At 55.0% G+C, this 17,660-nt stretch overlaps 1 protein-coding gene across 1 annotated transcript; it reads left to right on the top strand.

Moving 5' to 3' along the window:
* Window positions 1–10,271: 10,271 nt before the first annotated feature.
* On the top strand, window positions 10,272–16,477 carry LOC149350977 (uncharacterized). The gene is made up of 3 exons (XM_089575584.1): window positions 10,272–10,320; window positions 15,471–16,036; window positions 16,446–16,477. Exons 2-3 carry the CDS (start codon window positions 15,472–15,474, stop codon window positions 16,475–16,477), a joined length of 597 nt encoding a protein of 198 aa, XP_089431710.1. The 5' UTR covers window positions 10,272–10,320; window position 15,471.
* Window positions 16,478–17,660: the final 1,183 nt, after the last annotated feature.

Here is a 17,660-nt window from a genome sequence, read left to right as displayed (position 1 = left end):
GGTGGCATAGGCCTTTGTGGTCCCAGAATGCCCAATAGCGGTCGGTGATCGGTTATAAAGGTCACCTTCCGGCCGGCAATGTACTGGTGAAAATGTGTCGCCGCGTAGACGATGGCTAGCCCTTCTTTGTCAAGTTGCGCGTAGTTGCGTTCTGCTTGCGACAACGTACGTGAGGCGAAGGCGATGGGAGCTTCCCTTCCTTGCTCGTCAGTTTGCGATAGAACCGCGCCGACTCCGTACGGTGATGCGTCGCAAGCCAAAAGCAGAGGCTTCCTTTCGTCGTAGTGGCGGAGGACTGTACATCTTCGAATCAGGTCTTTCAGGGCATCGAATGACTGCTGATGGCGTGGCGACCATGTCCATGTCACATCTTTCCGAAGGAGTTGGTATAAGTCGTTGGCCACGGTAGCTCTTTGTTCCAAGAACCGGTCGTAGAACGTCAAGAGTCCGAGAAAAGCCTGTAGCTCCTGCTTGTTTGTTGGAGCTCGTGCTTCTGTGATCGCTCGCACTTTGTCCTCGGTAGGGTGAATGCCTTCCGCATCAATTCGGTGTCCCAGAAATTGCACCTCTGGCACCGCAAAACAGCACTTCGATTTGCTTATGCACAAATTAGCGTTTGCTAGCCTTTCGAGAACGAGCTCTAGGCGCACTGCATGCTCTTCAGTGGAAGTGCCACTGATGATGACATCGTCAAGGTAGACACAAACTCCTGGGATGCCCTGAAGCACTGTCTCCATGAATTTTTGAAATATGGCCGGGGCTGCAGCTACGCCAAAAGGCAGTCGCTTGACTTTGTACAAGCCTTTCAGTGTGTTAATTCAGCAGTTGACTCGCTCACCTTCAGCTGCTGATACGCCTGGGTGAGGTCCAATGTGCTGAAGACTCTTGCGCCACGTAGTACACTGAATACTTCTTCAAGGGGACACAACACAGATGACGTAGCAGTCTTCTCCTTGACTTTTGATGATCGAGCCGCCACGGTGGCTTAATGGTTATGGCACTCGGCTGCTGTCTTGAGAGACGCGGGTTCGATCCCGGCCGCAGCGGTCGAATTTCAAGGAAGGCGCAATTCTAGAGGCCCGTGTACTGTGCGATGTCAGTGCACGTTAAAGAACCCCAGGTGGTCGAAATTTCCGGAGCCCTTCACTACGGCGTCCCTCACAGCCTGAGTTGCTTTGGGACGTTAAACGCCCCATAAACCTAACCCCCTAAACCCGAAATTCATACCGACGCAAGTGATGTGGGGCTAGGCGCCGTTCTCTTCCAGTAGTAGCAAGGCAGCGAGAGAGCAATAGCGTATACGTCAGCCGCTCTTTATCAAAGGCAGAGGTTGACTATGCCTGTAGCAACGGAGTGGTCCGTTAGGCGTTTTAATCACTCGCCACCACACACATTATTTTTCTACAACACAACAACCACCATTTATTTACATGGATGAGAAAAGGCGGCCCATTCCATCATCGACCACGGCAAGTCCACCACACAGCACACCACACACTCACAACACACTCGCACTCACTGACCCTGCCTGACAACCCGTCTCTCCCGTCCCCACCGCGACCGTCCAACCCCTTTCCCATAAAGGGCATATAATTTACAACGGCTTCAACTTCGCAAAGGATGGTGGCTAAGTTTTCAGTTTCTAGGCATTTCTTTCCGATCACTTTTCTTAATGCCATCTTTACTGAGCACACCATCCTTTCGTAAAAACAACCCCAACAATCGCCCGTTCAACAATAAAGTGCCCCTCAACTTCTGCACATGCAAAATGGTCCACGACATCTGGGTGGCGCAGCGTATTCCACAGTTCGTTCAGTTCGTTTGCTGCTCGCTTGAAGGTCTGCACGTTTGGTAACGGTCCCGTCGGAGCACTTTGCGGTGGAGAACTGAACCGTTGACAAGCGACACAAGCGCGCACCACCATTTTCACGAGATCTCTGCCGCGGAGGGCCCAGTACCTCTCGCGGAGTTGCACGAGTGTGTCCCTTGCCCCGGCGTTCAGCATTTTGCGGTTTCCGTCGATTGACAGGACAGCGGAATACCGATGGTCCTTCAGCAGGACGATGCGGCTCTTTTCGTGGCTTCCATGGTAGGCCAACTTCACACCTGTCATTGTGTGCAGTGATGCCGTTCTCAAACTTTCGTACCACTTCGTTCTCGCTTGGGTTTTCTGCCGGTGTGTCGTTTTTCTCTAATGTGGCTCGCAGAACGATCGCCTGGGCGCTACTCAGTACTGGGAAAGACGAACTGCTCTTTCCGTGCACCGCCCATCCGAACATCGTCTCCAACGCGGTCAGGCTGCCTTTTAGACGACGAATTTGGCCTGTCACCGCTCCCCATGGTCCGATCCGATCAGAATATCAATTGAGCGGTGTTATAGCTCGTTCAGGTCATCGCCTAAACTGCAGCCAAGGTTGTGCAATTCTTGTATGACACTTTCGTCTGGGCTTGGGAGATCCTGTTGACAGATAGTTGGTGTTTCGAGAGCGTCGATCTCGTTCCTTCTGTTATTTTGCCGGCTTCGTAAAGTCAGCTGAACCCTTCGAAAGGTACGCTCTTGTTTACCGCCTCCAAACACACCGACTGTTAAGATTTCGGTACCGAGCAGCTTGCAGTTGAGCTCCTTTGATAGCTGCTCGGTAATAAAGGAGCGCTGGCTACCAGTGTCAAACATAATTCTAGCCAGTTTTCTCTTCTTCTGGCTCTCGGCCCATGCTGTCACAGTTTGGAGCAGGACCGCCGGTGTCGCGCCACACTGCGTTGCTTGTAGGCTGACTGGACTAGAGCTTCCGTTTACGTCCTTCTGTGTCTCATGCGATTGAGTGTCTCGCCGGTCGGGAATGAAGTTAGGGTCACACATCGTTGAGGCATGCCTGCCGCGACACTTGCTGCAAGATAGCATGCGCTTGCACCTTCTTGCCGTATGTTTTGGCCTCGTACATCGGAAACATCGGCCGTGCTCCCGTAGCATGCGCTTCTTCTCCGACAGCTCCCTTGCGGTGGTGCAATACTCCGTTGCATGCTGTTTTGACTTGCACAGGAAGCATTCCACGTCCTTCATTGTGCCATGCAAAGCGGCCGCCGACGAGTGTCGAGGCTTGCCAGAATAAGCTGCACTCTTCAGTTCATGCGCCGGATTACGGGACATGGGCTTACCAGTTGTGTCGTTGCGTTGCTCCCTGCCCGCCCTTTCTCGGCACTCAACTTCGATCCGAAGGAATTCCAGAAGTGCGCGCAGCTCTTTCTTATGCACCGACTCTGTTCCTGTCTCGGAGCTGGTGTCGGTGGTTGAGGCGCTGCCGTTGTTGGAGCCCTCTGCGTCCTTCGAGGCCATCATCCTGTTGTACAGCAGGCTCAGGTCGGTCGGAAGCGCCCGGAGCACAAGAGGGTAGAGCATTGCGTAGTAAGATTCTTCGCCCACACCCAACGCCTTAAGGCCTCGCATGTGAGCCTGAAGGCTGTCATACCAGCGCCGGAGAGTGTGGGCACTGCCGGTCGATGACACCTGTGCGGCAGCCATGAGGCTCTCCATCTGGTCCTGGATGAGGATGGCTTGATTAGCGAATCGCTGCTTCAGGATGTCAATGGCGTGGCTGTAGCACTCCGCCGTCAGCTGCAACCCCTCGATGGCAGATGCTCCGTCTCCTGTCAGTACAGATCGCAAATACTGAAATTTCTCTGCTGGTGATAGGTCCGAATTCTTGTGGATCAATGTTTCAAATAGCTCCCAAAATGGCTGACAATTCCTTCTTTCGCCGTTAAATTTCAGGAGTTCCAATTTGGGGAGTCTTGTCTTGACAGTCGTTCCTCTGGTTGGGCTTCGATCTTCGTTTGATTTAGTGCTGCCCATGTTCGTTCCTTCTGTGCGTTTCGCTGCAGACTTCAGCCTGGCTAGAGAAGTCACGATCTTGTCGCCGTATTCGATGACGGTGGCAAACGCTGCGTCGGCTTCCTGTTCGCTGATCAGAGGCTCGATGGCGGCGTCTACCTCGTTCAGTTGACGTTGAGTCAATTGCAGACGCTCGATAATAACCTCAAGATCCTCGGCGTTCGGTGCGGTAGACTTCAGCAGTGCTTCTGCCTCCCCAACCAGACGCGTTGCTTGAGTTCGCAGGGCCTTCCTCTTTCTCTTCGAGATCTCCATGTCTGTCGAGGAGTCGATGTTGGTGGTCCGTTGATGTTGCAGAATCGTTCTCCCGGGTTTCGGCACCAGAAATTAGTGTAGCAACGAAGTGATCCGTTAGGCGTTTTAATCACTCGCCACCACACACATTCTTTTTCTACAACACAACAACCACCATTTATTTACATGGATGAGAAAAGGCGGCCCATTCCATCATCGACCACGGCAAGTCCACCACACAGCACAGCACACACTCACAACACACTCACACTCACTGACCCTGCCTGACAACCCGTCTCTCCCTTCCCCACCGCGACCGTCCAACCCCTTTCCCAGAAAGGGCATATAATCCCTCCGAGGACGTCACCGTCGTTTACAAGTCCGGACGCCAGCACCCTGACGCCGACAGCCTGCCACAAGCCCCTCCGCCTCAGGGCGACGATGACGACGCCTTCCTTGGACCTTTTAGCTTCAGCACTTTTGCATAGCAGCAACGTTTGGACCCCGACCTCCATGGCGAGACTTCTTCACCCCCGGCCTCGTTCAAGCGGTGATTCTCCTCATTCTGCGTACAAAATGATGTCCTCGCGGAGAAAAACTTCGCACCGAATGCAACCACTTACCTCGCCCGTAAGCCTTCGAGTTCACACAAAGAGCCGACAGCTGGGCATCTCGGGTTTTCTCGCATCCTCTGCCGCATTAAAAGGCAATATTTACTGGCCACGACTATCTACCACGACGTCATCCTTCCTGGCGTCATCTTCGCCTACAACACCGCAGTGCAGGAGACCACCCAGAAGATGCCTTTTAGTCTCGTCCATGACAGGGAGGCCATGACTATGCTCGATGTCATGCTGCCAACGTTTCCGAAGAAGATAATCGACGTCGCCGCCTACCTACAGCGCACGGAAGAAGCACGACGCCTGGACCAACAGCGCACGGGCGCCCGAAATATACGTCGATGTCATGCGGAATACAAGCCCCCATTCGCCTCCGCGAACTGAGTGAAAAGCTTCTGCACCGCTATTTGGGCCGGTACAGGATCGTTCGTCGACTTGAACAGCTTGACTACGAAGTAGCCCCCGACAGAGCGACGGCGTCTCAGCGGCACCGCGCACGCCAAGAAGTTGTAGAGCCGCGGACAGAATAATATGGACCACGTGTTTCCCCACGCGAACTCTTCTGTCGCATTGGTTGACGGAAATATGTATAAAAGTTGGCTGTCTTTACGTGCAAGGGCAAAAGTAAATTTTACTGTCATTTAGATTAAACATTCATCACTCTTCGCTAGGCAATGCGTCAGAAAAATTTGGCCGCCGAAGCGCCCTTGGTCCATATATTCTTCTGTACGCGACTGCACATGTGCTCTATGCGCGCATTAATGGACTCTGCTTTTTTTGCCCACATTTTTTTTCCCGTTGTAATGCATCGGGTCGATGCTTCTTTAAGATAGGGGTAATACGCAAATATTTGTAATGGCACATTCTTCAAAGCTGCCAGCACGCGGCTTTATCGCCTTGTTTGTGACGCAAGACGCGACCAGATTTATCTCGATTGATCGCATCTGCGTTGTTCCAGACTGTTGTGCTTACTTTGCACGCCCTATATCGAAAGTTCGTTGTCAGCTTTAAACCGAGCCCAGCCGAGAGCGGCGGGCTTCTGTTCGACGACCTCCGAGCCCGCTTGTTGCCATCGCCGCCGCCCGCCGCCGAGTCATTTAGTTCTTTGTGGGCGGAGGACAGCCCAATGAACAGTTTCATTTGAAAACTCTTTTCGCTGTCTTCCTTACTGCACTCTGCCGTCACCACCATGGGACAACAGAGTTTTAGCCCCACCGTACGGTAAAAAATTACCGACGATTACGTTACTTCCTAATGCGAAATTTGAGCGCAGCAAATAAGCTGTTTCACCTTTTCGATAGATTGAGGCAAAGAAATCGAGCAACACATGTATGCGCTATCACAGAATTTTTTGTTATTTTTCACACGTATTCGCAATTTCGGCTCGGGCGGTGCACATATACAGATCCGCCGCCACCGATCTGGCTCTCTGATTGCCACCGCACAGGGGTTGCATTGGAGGAGGAGCGAAGAAAGGAATTAAAGGGGTAGAGACATCAAATTCCAAGGTTGTACAAAAGACTGCCATACGTTTCCTTTGTATGTGAGGACCATAAGAGCGAAGTATTAAATTTAAGGGAGGTCTAGAACATATTTTAATTTCATTTTAAAGTTTGTGAAAATGCCCACTCTTGAAGTCTGAGCCATCGCTAGTGCATCAATGTGACGTAGGAACAGAGAAGAAAACACAAGCAAGTATTTCCTACGTCACTGCACAGTTTTCTGACGTACGGGACCAAGTTTTGCGGTTTCGCGGCCTAGCAACCTTGGTTACGAGTGCTCACGAGTTTTTTCTGCACGCTCGCGAGTGCGATGGTGCTTTACGCCCGGCGTTGCCGCAGGCGATGTCGTTGCCGAAAGATCCACTTTTGCAGAGGCATATTGCCCGTGCTCTAATGTAGGAAGCATTCTCTAGTATCATGGATGTTATGTATTTTCTTGTGCGAACGTGAAGTACGCCGAGCATGCCGGCCGGCCGGCCAGCCTGGATCTCGTCTGCCGCGGCGTCATAAAAAGGAGCTAAAGTGTGTTCTTGACGTAAATAATAAACCCTGGGATAAGAAATGTGAAAAATATGTCATTTTTGAGGATCGCTGACGAATACTGAGCTGCTGGCAAAGGTAACGACTGTGATACGAGCAAACTTTTTGCCACAACCGCCTCGCAGCTGCCGCTGGCCCGACGTTGCGGTCCGGCTCGCCTGGCGCCCGCTCGCTTCGCTGCTGAAGACGTCGTGGAGATTTACCATACTATTATTTTATTGTGAGATGATGCTGTTGACAGTAAAGCGATGTGTAGAGTAGGCCTTTTATTATAGCGCAAGCGACTTCCGAAGCGCCGGCCGCTGCGACTTCGATGCGAAAGAGGCTATAGGCCTAGCGACGACCACGGCAACCAGGCAGCAGAAGAGCTCGTCGCCCGGAGCGCCCGCGAGCGATGCCGTTGCCGAAAGCTCGAAACATAAGCGGGCATGCTTTGTCGCTGCTCGAGCAGTCTTTCTGAGGGACTGCTGTACGGCGGCGAAGTGCGACACCGGTTGCGGGCGGAGCTTGGGTAGAGCGGCGCAGCGATGCTCACCGCTCCGTGCCCCTGCTTGCAGTGAGGCGGCAGTTCGCAAGCGACGATCAGTGCGGCGCGTCGGCCAAGTGGGCTTGATGAATGTTGCTGCGCGTGCATTATTTTTCTAAATAATGATTGCACGTCGCGCTCTGAGCTCGCTACTTGTTTTTGGTCGGCGAATGTTTTCGCTCGGCCACCGATATGCCCAAGGCACGTCGGCCAACGGGTCCCGTTTTGGTCGGCGGCGTTGTCACACTAGGACGACGCTTGGTCGTTGAGGCGTCGTCGTCGGTGCAGTGTGACTGGCTAGTCGGGGAACGACCAGGTTGTCCGACGCGACCGTCGGCGTCGCTGTCGCGTCGACCTCGGGGTCCCGTCGGCCTAGTGTGAACGCGCCTGAACTGCGCGCTGGTCCCAGGCTGCCCTAGTCGTCGCTAGGCCTAGGTGGTCTCGCTTCCGCAGTTGACGGCGCTTTGGAAGTCGACTGTGCTATAATAAAAGGCCTACTATTCACATCGCTTTAGTGCGAACTCGTCCCATAATAGAAGATAAGTTCGATTTCCACGACGCCTTCATCGACGGAGCTAGCAGACGAGCAGCGCGCACGAAGAAGCAGCGTCGAGCTGTCGGGATGGGACAACGTCGGCGTGAGGTCGGCGCTGTTGTCGGCAGAGTGTGACACACGGGTCGGCCGACGGCTACTATCTCGGCGACGCGACGGCGATGCGCTCGTCAGGCGACGACCGGTGCTCGGTCGGCGTCTGCGCAGTGTGACAGACGCGCCGACAGCACGAAAATCGCTGCCGCCGACCATCGCCAGACTGAAATCGGCCGATCGTCGGCGTAGTGTGAACGCGCCTTTACCATTTGACGTTGCCTACACGCTCGGCGTTCGCTGGCACAATCTGAGCTGCGTCGGGCCTGACGCCTGCCTCCTCTTCGCAATCGCTGGCCAGCGGATCAAAACGAAGTGGTTGTCGGGGTTCGAACCGCGGCGTCTTCTTCTTGGTCTGCGTCATCCCGCGATTCCTCATAATCGGTGTCTTCGCCGAAATAAAAATCTTCTTGCCGACTCGGAGCTGTACGACTTGCCCTCCGCCCGGCTCTCCGTGTTTACGCGCTCCACGTGCATGTCAAGCAGACGACATGCCTACACGACGTCACGGCTTTCCGGACCCACGTGACAACGCATTGTCTGGTTTTTGACGTCATGAAAGAGCCTGGCAAAACCTGGCAACTACGAACCGAAACTGCTTGGTACAAATAATACGATTATTAATTATATAATGCGAGTTCATGCTTCTAAGATGGTGTTCCATGCTCACTGAATCGCTACGCATTATTTACAACCCAGAGATACAACACAAAAATTTGGTGTCTCTACCCCTTTAAAGGGGCTGCGAAACACTGCTTGGGGGGATACCGGCTATACTTCAGGTGGGTTCTTTGTGTCACACAGATGCTCACTTAAAAAGAAAAACAGGAATCGATGCACAGGAACGGGAGTTATTCAGTGAAGAAATTTGAAAATACAAGCAAACAAAACGCTGCCCTCAACTCGATTTTGGCGGGGCTTCCCACTCCTATTTCGCTCTCCCAATGACGGCACCTGGCGCAACCAATCAAAACAGCCAGCCATAGCACGTCGCGGAAGTTTGTACTCCATGGTTGCCTGCTCTCTGTAACTCGTTCTTGCTGAGACTGGCAGCGTCGTTTCCATGCCAGAGCGCCCCTGGTGGTGTATTTTTATTTTACTTGCTTTGCAGGGCTTTTATCTAAGACAAACAAGTTGTTTTTTTTATCTAATATAAAACGCAGACAGGTGACAAAATGTGTCTCTATTTATTCACACAATTTCCAGTATATTTACTGTTTGTCTGATCATCAAGCTCGCGCCAGGTGATGTCATATCCGCTGCTAAAAACCCGCCACTGTGTGGCGACACCATCAGAGCCATGAAGTTGTTTTTGGGAGGACATTAAAATATTAAAAAACGGAATATACGCGGTATTACCGACGCTAATAGCACCATTATAACTCACTGTATGCAATCAACAGGCAAAACAGTTAACTAAGATTGTGTTTCTGGGCCCCTTTAAGTTCGAGCCGGCGCTTTGACAACCGGAGACTCGCAGGAAGAGGGGGGAGGGGGGCGGCGTGTACACCCAGCGGCAAACGATGGGGGCAGAAGCGCGCGCAGCAAGCGGACAACACGATAAAGGGAGGAGGGAAGAGATAGCAGCGACTGACTGATGCCGCTGACGCCGATAGCGCTGGGGGGATGAAAGGGGGGCGGAGCTGGTTACGAGGCCAACGACAACGCCGACGACGACGCGAAACCCAGGAACGGACGCCAAAGAGCTGCGCTCTAAAATGGCAACTACGGCAACTGTTACTGCACTGCCAGCGCTCCCTCTATTTTTACAATGCCAGCAATGGGAGCCGTCGGGACGCTTCACTTCAGTTAGTTGCCGCTCTGCGGCGCTATAGCCAGATGGTAGCACTAAACATGGAGGAAGGAAAAAACTAGGAGGGAGCATGACGTCACGCGCTCAGCCTCTGGAAGCATGTCTGGAAGCCTCCTCTGACGCCGCTGCCGAGGGCCCTTTTGAAAGAAGGAAAAGAGGAGAGGCTGCTACGTCACATTTTTTGAAGCCGGAAGCGAGGGCTCCGCCATGACACTTGGCCGCTGTCTCAGCCAATGGCATGCTAGCGCCGCGAAGATCAACGCGAGCGGCGCGAGCAGACGATTTCGCGCCGCGCCTGGCTGTCGGCAGCTGTCAGACACGGCGGAAAGTGAGGCTTGTAGGGTCTGCTCGCGGGCAAGTCAAATCTCGCGCCGCTCACCGTGGGTAGTCTCGGACCCCTTCTTCCCGAGTGGGGGGGCGGTGGGAGCGAGGCTGGGAGAAAGCCTTTATAAGGCGAGACCGGAGAGGCTCGCGGCCTCTTGCTCTTGGACCAGTCCTGCCGAAAGGACCACCTGACCCAGCTGCCACGACGACGACCGGCCCCCCTGATGTGAGAATAAACCCTTTGTACAAAGTCCTGCCTCGAGTGACTGCCTGTGCGCCCCCGCGCAGAGGAATTGCCCACAAATAATGGCGCCCAGCGTGCGGCTTTAATTAACACCTTGTGGACGATTTCTCTGCCGATTTTGGGACGTGCAGCCAGACTCGTGGCAGGCCCTCTTTGTTCAGGGCCACGCCGGACCGATAGGGTTAAGGAGCGGGTCAGGCGGAATGCTCGCGGGGTAGCGACTTGTGTAGTGTTGTAAATTTGTTAGGGGTTTTGTGTTATTTATGTAGTTTTCGGGCGTTTTCTGTTGTGTATTTCCGCGTGTTTGTAGATAGATTGTTGTGTATGTGAATGTTCTTGTTGCCATGAGCAGTTAGCCGGTGCGGCCGGACAGTTAGCGCGAACTATGCCTCCCAGAAAGGATGTTTCAGCCACGGCTTTGGATGGCGGGGCAGCCGGTAGTGAGACGGCCGACGCGGCGGCCGTAATGGGGCAGGTGACTGAGATGTTTGCCGCATTGGCCCGTCAGCTCGGTTCGGTGGCTGGCGCCAACCAGGCCGCAGCATCGGTAGCATCGGCGACAGCATCGCGCCCGCGGATAAATATGGAGGTCCCCTCCTTTTCCGGGTACACGGACGCGAAATCAGTCCACGAGTTTTTACAACAACTCGAGGACTACCAGACGGCTCTGGGCGCCCCAGATGACGTAGTGCTAGGGCAGGTCCTGCCTGTAGCACTCGTCGAGAGCGCGGCGCGATGGAGGCGCTGCCAGCCGACTTTCCAGTCGATGGCGGACTTCAAAGATCGTTTCCGCGCCGAGTTCTTGCCGCCTGATTATGAGCGCCGGATGCTGGATGAGCTCGCGTTGCGCACCCAACACCCAGAGGAAAGCCTCCTCGAATACGTACGCGCAATGCAGGAGCTGTACAAGAGGGCAGATCCGATGGCAACCGACCGAGATCAGGTTGCGCGTGTGATCAGGCAGTGCCATCCACGCTTCAAGCCGTATCTGCGGGGCCGCAGTTTTACAAACCTCGAGGCCCTAGCGCAGGAGGCCAAGACCGTGCAGGCGGATTTACTCGCCGAACTGCGCTACCGGCCGCCCCCCAGGCCGGCCGAATCGCTGGAACCGGGATGCGCATGGGATGGAGGCCGAGAATGCGCGATGAGGGCTCGGCGCGCCGAGGTAATGACCGTGGAAAATCAGGCGGAACCCCCTGTTGTCCCTCGTGCGCTTGACCCGTACGCATTCGAGCAGCGGCGTCGTGCCGGTCTCACAGGCCACGCGCGGAGCGAGCGTCGGGAATGCGTGGAGAAAGGGGAGAGCCGTCCCCAACCACTTCGTGGAACGAGGGGTCCTCCGTCTACGCGGCGGGTGAATGACCGGCTTTGCTGGAATTGCAACCAGCCCGGCCACGTGGCACGCGAATGCCAAGCTAGGCGTATGCAGGGAAACGCCAGGCGCTGGCGGTGATGTCTGGTGGCAGCGGCCTTTCACCGTCAGCGGGAGAATTTCATGGTTGTCAAGGCGCTAGTCAGGAAAAGAACTCCCGCGCCGGCGACGGGGAGGCCTTTGTCCCGCTCGCCTGTAGAACTCAGGGAGTCGTTCCGCGCTCAAGCCCTTTTATGCTAGTGCAGTTAGCGGGTCGATGCTACTCTGCACTCGTAGACACGGGCTCAACGCTGTCACTGGTCGGTGACGAGGTGTACGAGGCCTGCCGGATAGGTAACATCCGTGTCAGACCGGCCGAAACCCCGTTAAGCTTAGCAGCTGGGGCGGCAAGGGCAAAGGGAGCAGTGCGTCTTACGATGCGTTTTGACGGCAGAAAGCGGAGACATCGCTTCGTCTATCTGCCTGGCTTGTCAATACCAGTAATTCTGGGAAGGGATTTTCTCTCGAGCGAAGGCATTGTGCTCGACATGGGGGAGAATGGCTATCGTTACAGCCAGCTCACCCCCCCATTCCCTTCGAAAGCGCATCCTTGCCCGGCTGTCCTGCACAAAAGGTGGTTGTCCACACCTGTGCGACAGAAAGGCAGGTGAGCTCCCTCGAGACGCTGAGAGACGGTGGCCCGTTAGAAGCGATTATTGCGTCTTTCTCAGGACCCAGTAGTCAGCGCCGAAGGCTCGCGGAAACTTTACTCCCGTTTTCGGATTGCTTCACGGAGAAACCGGGCAGAACCGACCTGCTTCAGCACGAGATTCAGACGGGTGATACGCGCCCTTTCAGGTGTAACCCGAGGCCGTTAAGTGCGCATAAGAGGCAGCTTCTCGACTGTGCCCTTGACGAGATGATTGATACCGGTGCGGTGAGACCCTCACAAAGTCCCTGGGCGTCACCAGTGGTTCTAGCGCCGAAGAAAGATGGATCGGTCAGGCTGTGTGTTGATTATCGTAAGCTCAACTCACTGACGCCTACGGTTGCGTACTCTTTCCAGTCGATCGAGGCTGTGATGTACGCGTTAGGGAACGCGAGGTTCTTCACAGTCCTAGATGCAAGCAGAGGGTACCTGCAGATTGAGGTGGCCGAAGGTGACATTGAGAAAACCGCATTCACCTGCCACCGCGGGCTCTTCGAATTTACTCGACTCCCGTTTGGTTTGTCTAACGCCCCGAGCACGTTCATGCGACTGATGGACATCGTGCTGGGCGATGCAAGGTTCAACTACGCCATGGCGTACCTCGACGACGTTGTGATATTCTCACAGTCGTTCGAGGAGCACCTCATTCACCTGAATTCCGTTCTCGATAGAATGAGACGTGCCGGTCTAACCATAAATCCAAAGAAAGTGCAGTTGGCATCGAAGAGAGTGAACCTCTTGGGCTTTGTCGTGGATGATGGCACACTGAGACCGAATGATGACAAACTGCAGGCAATTCTGAACTACCCCTGCCCCATGGATGTGAAAAGCTTGCAGAGGTTTTTGGGGATGGTTGCGTTCTACAGGCAATTCATCCCGCGCTGTTCGGAGCTTGCAAGGCCGCTGAACCTGCTGTTGCGTAAAGGCTCGAAGTGGGTCTGGGGCAAGGAACAGAGTGACGCATTTGTTGCCTTGGCTCGCGCGATAGCGAATACCGCTAGTCTGCGCCTCCCCCAACCTGAACAAGCAGTTTGTCTTGCAGACAGACGCTAGTGACTACGGTGTTGGAGCTGTTTTGTTGCAGGAACACGAGGGCAAACTGCGCCCTGTCGCGTTCGCTAGTCGCACGCTCACATCGGCGGAGCGGAATTACTCCGTGACCGAAAAAGAATGCCTGGCGATCATGTTCGCATTGTCGAAGTTCGACATGTACCTAGACGGAGCGGTCTTCACCGTGCAGACAGATCATCAGGCATTGTCTTGGTTAAAGAGGCTCAAGAACCCCGCAGGCAGACTCGCGAGATGGGCGCTGACGTTGCAACGTTACGCGTACGCCATCGAGTACCGCCGGGGCAGCTTGAACAAGGTGGCCGATGCTTTATCGCGCGCACCATGGAATGCTGGCGGAAGCGCTTCAGAGGCGCAGCCCAGCTTTGTAAAAAGCGGCGTCACCGCTGTTGGAGAGGAGGAGAGGGCGGACGGGAGTGTCGCGCCCGGTTTGACGAAGGAGGAGGCGGACAAAGGTCCCGCACTGTGCTGTGAGAGAAGGGAAACACAGCAGCTCGTGGCGGCGACCGCTCGCCTGCCTAGGAGCGAGGCAGAAAGAAATCTGTCTTGGGGAGTAGCGGTCAGTAGAGAAGAGCTGATCGAGGCCCAGAAAGCAGACGGTCTTTGCCAGCGGGTGCTGAAAGAGCTTGCGAGCAGCGCAGCTTGCACCGGGAACGCTGAGGGCAAGTACGACGCGTATCTGCTGGGCGATGATGGCTTGCTGCTCCGCTACATTCCCCAACTTGACGAGGAAGCGGCGATAGCATCCCCTTTCCGAGTCGTGGTCCCGAGAAGGTTGCGGAAACGGTTCCTGCAGTACTTCCATGACTCAGCGCTGGCAGGCCATGGCAGCGGCAGTAAGACTTACGACAAGTTATGCCGTGTCGCGACCTGGCCAGGCATGAGAAAGGATGTGCTGGGATACGCCCGTACCTGCCCGGTATGCCAGGTAGCCAAGCCTCGGGCGGGCAAGCCCGCTGGCATGATGAAGGCGGTAGTTAGCAACTACCCGTGGCAAGTGGTCGCGTGCGATATCATGGGACCCCTCCCTCGGTCCGCGCGCGGAAACCAATTCATCCTGGTAATAACGGACCACTATTCCAAGTGGGTTGAGGTTTTCCCCCTTAGGAAGCTTGTGTCGGAACGAATTTGGGAAAAACTGTTGGAGACTTTCACTCGTTTCGGTTTCCCTTCCGACCTGATTACAGACAATGCTTCGTATTTCACAAGCAAAGTCTTTGTAGACTCCTGTCGGGCGCTTCAAATCCGCCACAGGAGAACGAGTCCCTACCACGCTCAGAGCAACATAACCGAGCGAGTGAATCGAAATCTGAAGAGCATGCTGGTCGCGACGACCGAGCAGCACAGAGATTGGGACGCGCGGCTGTCCGAACTGGCGTTCGCTACAAGGACAACCGTGAACAGGTCAGTGGGTATTACACCCGCTTACTTGAATTTTGGGAGAGAGATCGCTTTTCCGCTAGAGAATGCCCTACTCGACGCGGCGGAGCCTGCGCCCCCTCCGCTTTCGCAGTACGCGGCAAGGCTCCGGGAGCGCCTGGAGGCAGCGCAGCGAGCAGCCCGCGAAAACCTCGATGTGGCGCGCATGGAGCAGGCGGATCAGTACAACAAAGGTCGCCGTCACGTCGTTTTCAACACGGGCGACCTAGTACTCAAGAGAACGCACCCACTTAGTAACGCAGCGCGCGGTTTCGCCGCGTCGCTAGCGCACAAGTGGGCTGGGCCGTACGAAGTTACGGCACGGACTACGCCGCTCACCTACCAGTTGCGGTTGTTGACAAACGGCGAAACCGCCGGTCCGGTGCATGTCGCTGATTTGAAGGCTTTCCACCTTCGCAAGGACGATGGCTGCGAAGCGTTGGAAAATCAGCGCGATGCGGCGATCTCACCCCCGGGAGGACGAGCAGGTAGCGGTGCGGTTCGCAACCCACGCTACAACCTGAGGACCAGGTAGCACCCGTGTCTCTCGATCAATTATCACTCGCAGTGCTCTCGCCCTCTCAGTATGTCTTCTAGGAAGCTCCAGCGGACCGACGCCCGTGGCTCGGACTCCAGAAGGCAAGGCAGACCACCGTCGAACGGTGGCCGCCATCAAGGCGCGCCACCCGGCTGGCGGCAGGAGCCGCGCGAGTGGCGCAGGTTCCACGGCCGCGGTGGCCCCCACCGCCCGCCAAACCACATGCCTAACCACTGGAGAGCACCTCCCAGTGGTGCAGGCCAACGCAAGAGGGCCAGAGACGACCAGGCGCAGGGCCCCCCTCAGCACCCAGCCGGCGCTTCGGCCGCCGAGCAGCCGCAACCCAAGCGGCCCAGGGTCCTGCGGCACGTGGCCACCTGGACCACGGTCGCCAACGGAGCGGCCATCTCTTACTGCGCGCGGTCCAGGTGGCGGGACCAGGCGCAGCCCCTTCGCGGCGGTGACCTCCAGGAAGTGGCGCTGCCTTTCCGCGGCCTGACCCTGGAGGAGAGGGACCAGGAGTCCCCGGCCGTGTTTAGTGCCGAGGAGCTTTGGAGGGCGCTGCCGGCAGGGCCCCCAGCGGAGCCCGGCGCCTCGCTCCCCCAGGCGGCTCGTGAGGAGCCCGTCCAGCCAGCGGTGAGCGGCCCCCCGGCGAGCACCCCTCCCCCCTGCGACGACTCTATGGACCCGGAGGTCGTCGAACGCCTACTGGCGGACCCCGGGACGGACGTTTGAGGGGGGGGAGATGTAGGGTCTGCTCGCGGGCAAGTCAAATCTCGCGCCGCTCACCGTGGGTAGTCTCGGACCCCTTCTTCCCGAGTGGGGGGGCGGTGGGAGCGAGGCTGGGAGAAAGCCTTTATAAGGCGAGACCGGAGAGGCTCGCGGCCTCTTGCTCTTGGACCAGTCCTGCCGAAAGGACCACCTGACCCAGCTGCCACGACGACGACCGGCCCCCCTGATGTGAGAATAAACCCTTTGTACAAAGTCCTGCCTCGAGTGACTGCCTGTGCGCCCCCGCGCAGAGGAATTGCCCACAGGCTTCTGCTCCGATTGACAACAAAGACGCTGCGATGCCCAGCTGCTGTGTTCCTGGGTGTCGGTCGCGCACGCCAGGACAAGAACCGGGCGTCACTTTCCGCTCGTAAGTATACTGCATTTTGTTTTCGTATTTAATCGACTGCGTAATGAGTAAAATGCACGCTCGCAGAACATAACGCACAACACGACGTGAACGTGGTATTCGTCCCGCCTCGGCCTTATTCGTGGCTCTTTGTCAGAGTGCAGTGAATAGTATTGTTTTCAAACAGGTTTCCGAAAGATCCAGAGCGAAGGAGGCAGTGGACTGAGGCCGTTAGACCAGGCCAAAGCGACTGGGAACCAGCAAAATGGACCTGCGTATATGTTCAAAACATTTTCTGCCCGAGCACTTCGATCGGATGTCGCCTTTCGTAGTTGGTATACGTGCGGATGCCGTCCCCCTTCAGGTGAGGAACCACCTCGATACATTCTCAAGAGATTGGAAAGAAATGCTCTTATTGAGAAGGTGCTTATTATAGCCTGACTGCATGCTTTCAATATGACGTTTTAGGTGTTCATGCAAGAAATAGAATGATTTGCGAATAAATGGCTTTAGCTAGACGTTATGATCGAGTAGCGCGGCTACAGTATTCCCGCACTGATAAAAAATAATTGTGTCATTACTGCTAAACTGGCTGCGGTTTATATATGGCTCTGATGAAATTCTGCTTACTGTACATGATTATTTATTTATTAGCTTACGCATTCCCTCATTAGAAGAAAATAAAAAGAGATACTTGTCATCTATAGCATCGAGCACACCACAGTTTCTTTGGGGCATCATTTCCATTTGATATTATTACTTGTAGTGTGCAAATGTTTGCGCCTAGAAGTAATCTGTATGGCGGTGCATTTTTTTGTTGTTATCTCGGCCATAGCGCCTGGGAAGTGTCACTGTTTTATAACTAAGAGAGCACTGTGATTCCTTAAAACTATAGTTCGTTTACAAAAGAAATCAGAAAGAAGTTCCATAAGGCATAGAGCACCGTACGTATTTGCTCGCGTAATTTGCGCACGTTTTTTCTTTAATTAGGGCTCCAAAAAGAGGGTGCGCAATTTACACGCAAGCGAGTCATCCGAACACGTCCTAAAAAAAAAAAAAGGTTGGCACCCCTCGCTGGCAAACAAAAAGGTTTACTCGTCCGCCCCACAAACGCTAT

The sequence above is a fragment of the Amblyomma mixtum genome, chromosome 3 (assembly GCF_055824585.1).
Source record: "Amblyomma mixtum isolate Tamu chromosome 3, ASM5582458v1, whole genome shotgun sequence".
In the NCBI taxonomy this organism is placed as follows: domain Eukaryota; kingdom Metazoa; phylum Arthropoda; class Arachnida; order Ixodida; family Ixodidae; genus Amblyomma; species Amblyomma mixtum.
This window is presented reverse-complemented; position numbering and strand designations above follow the sequence as displayed.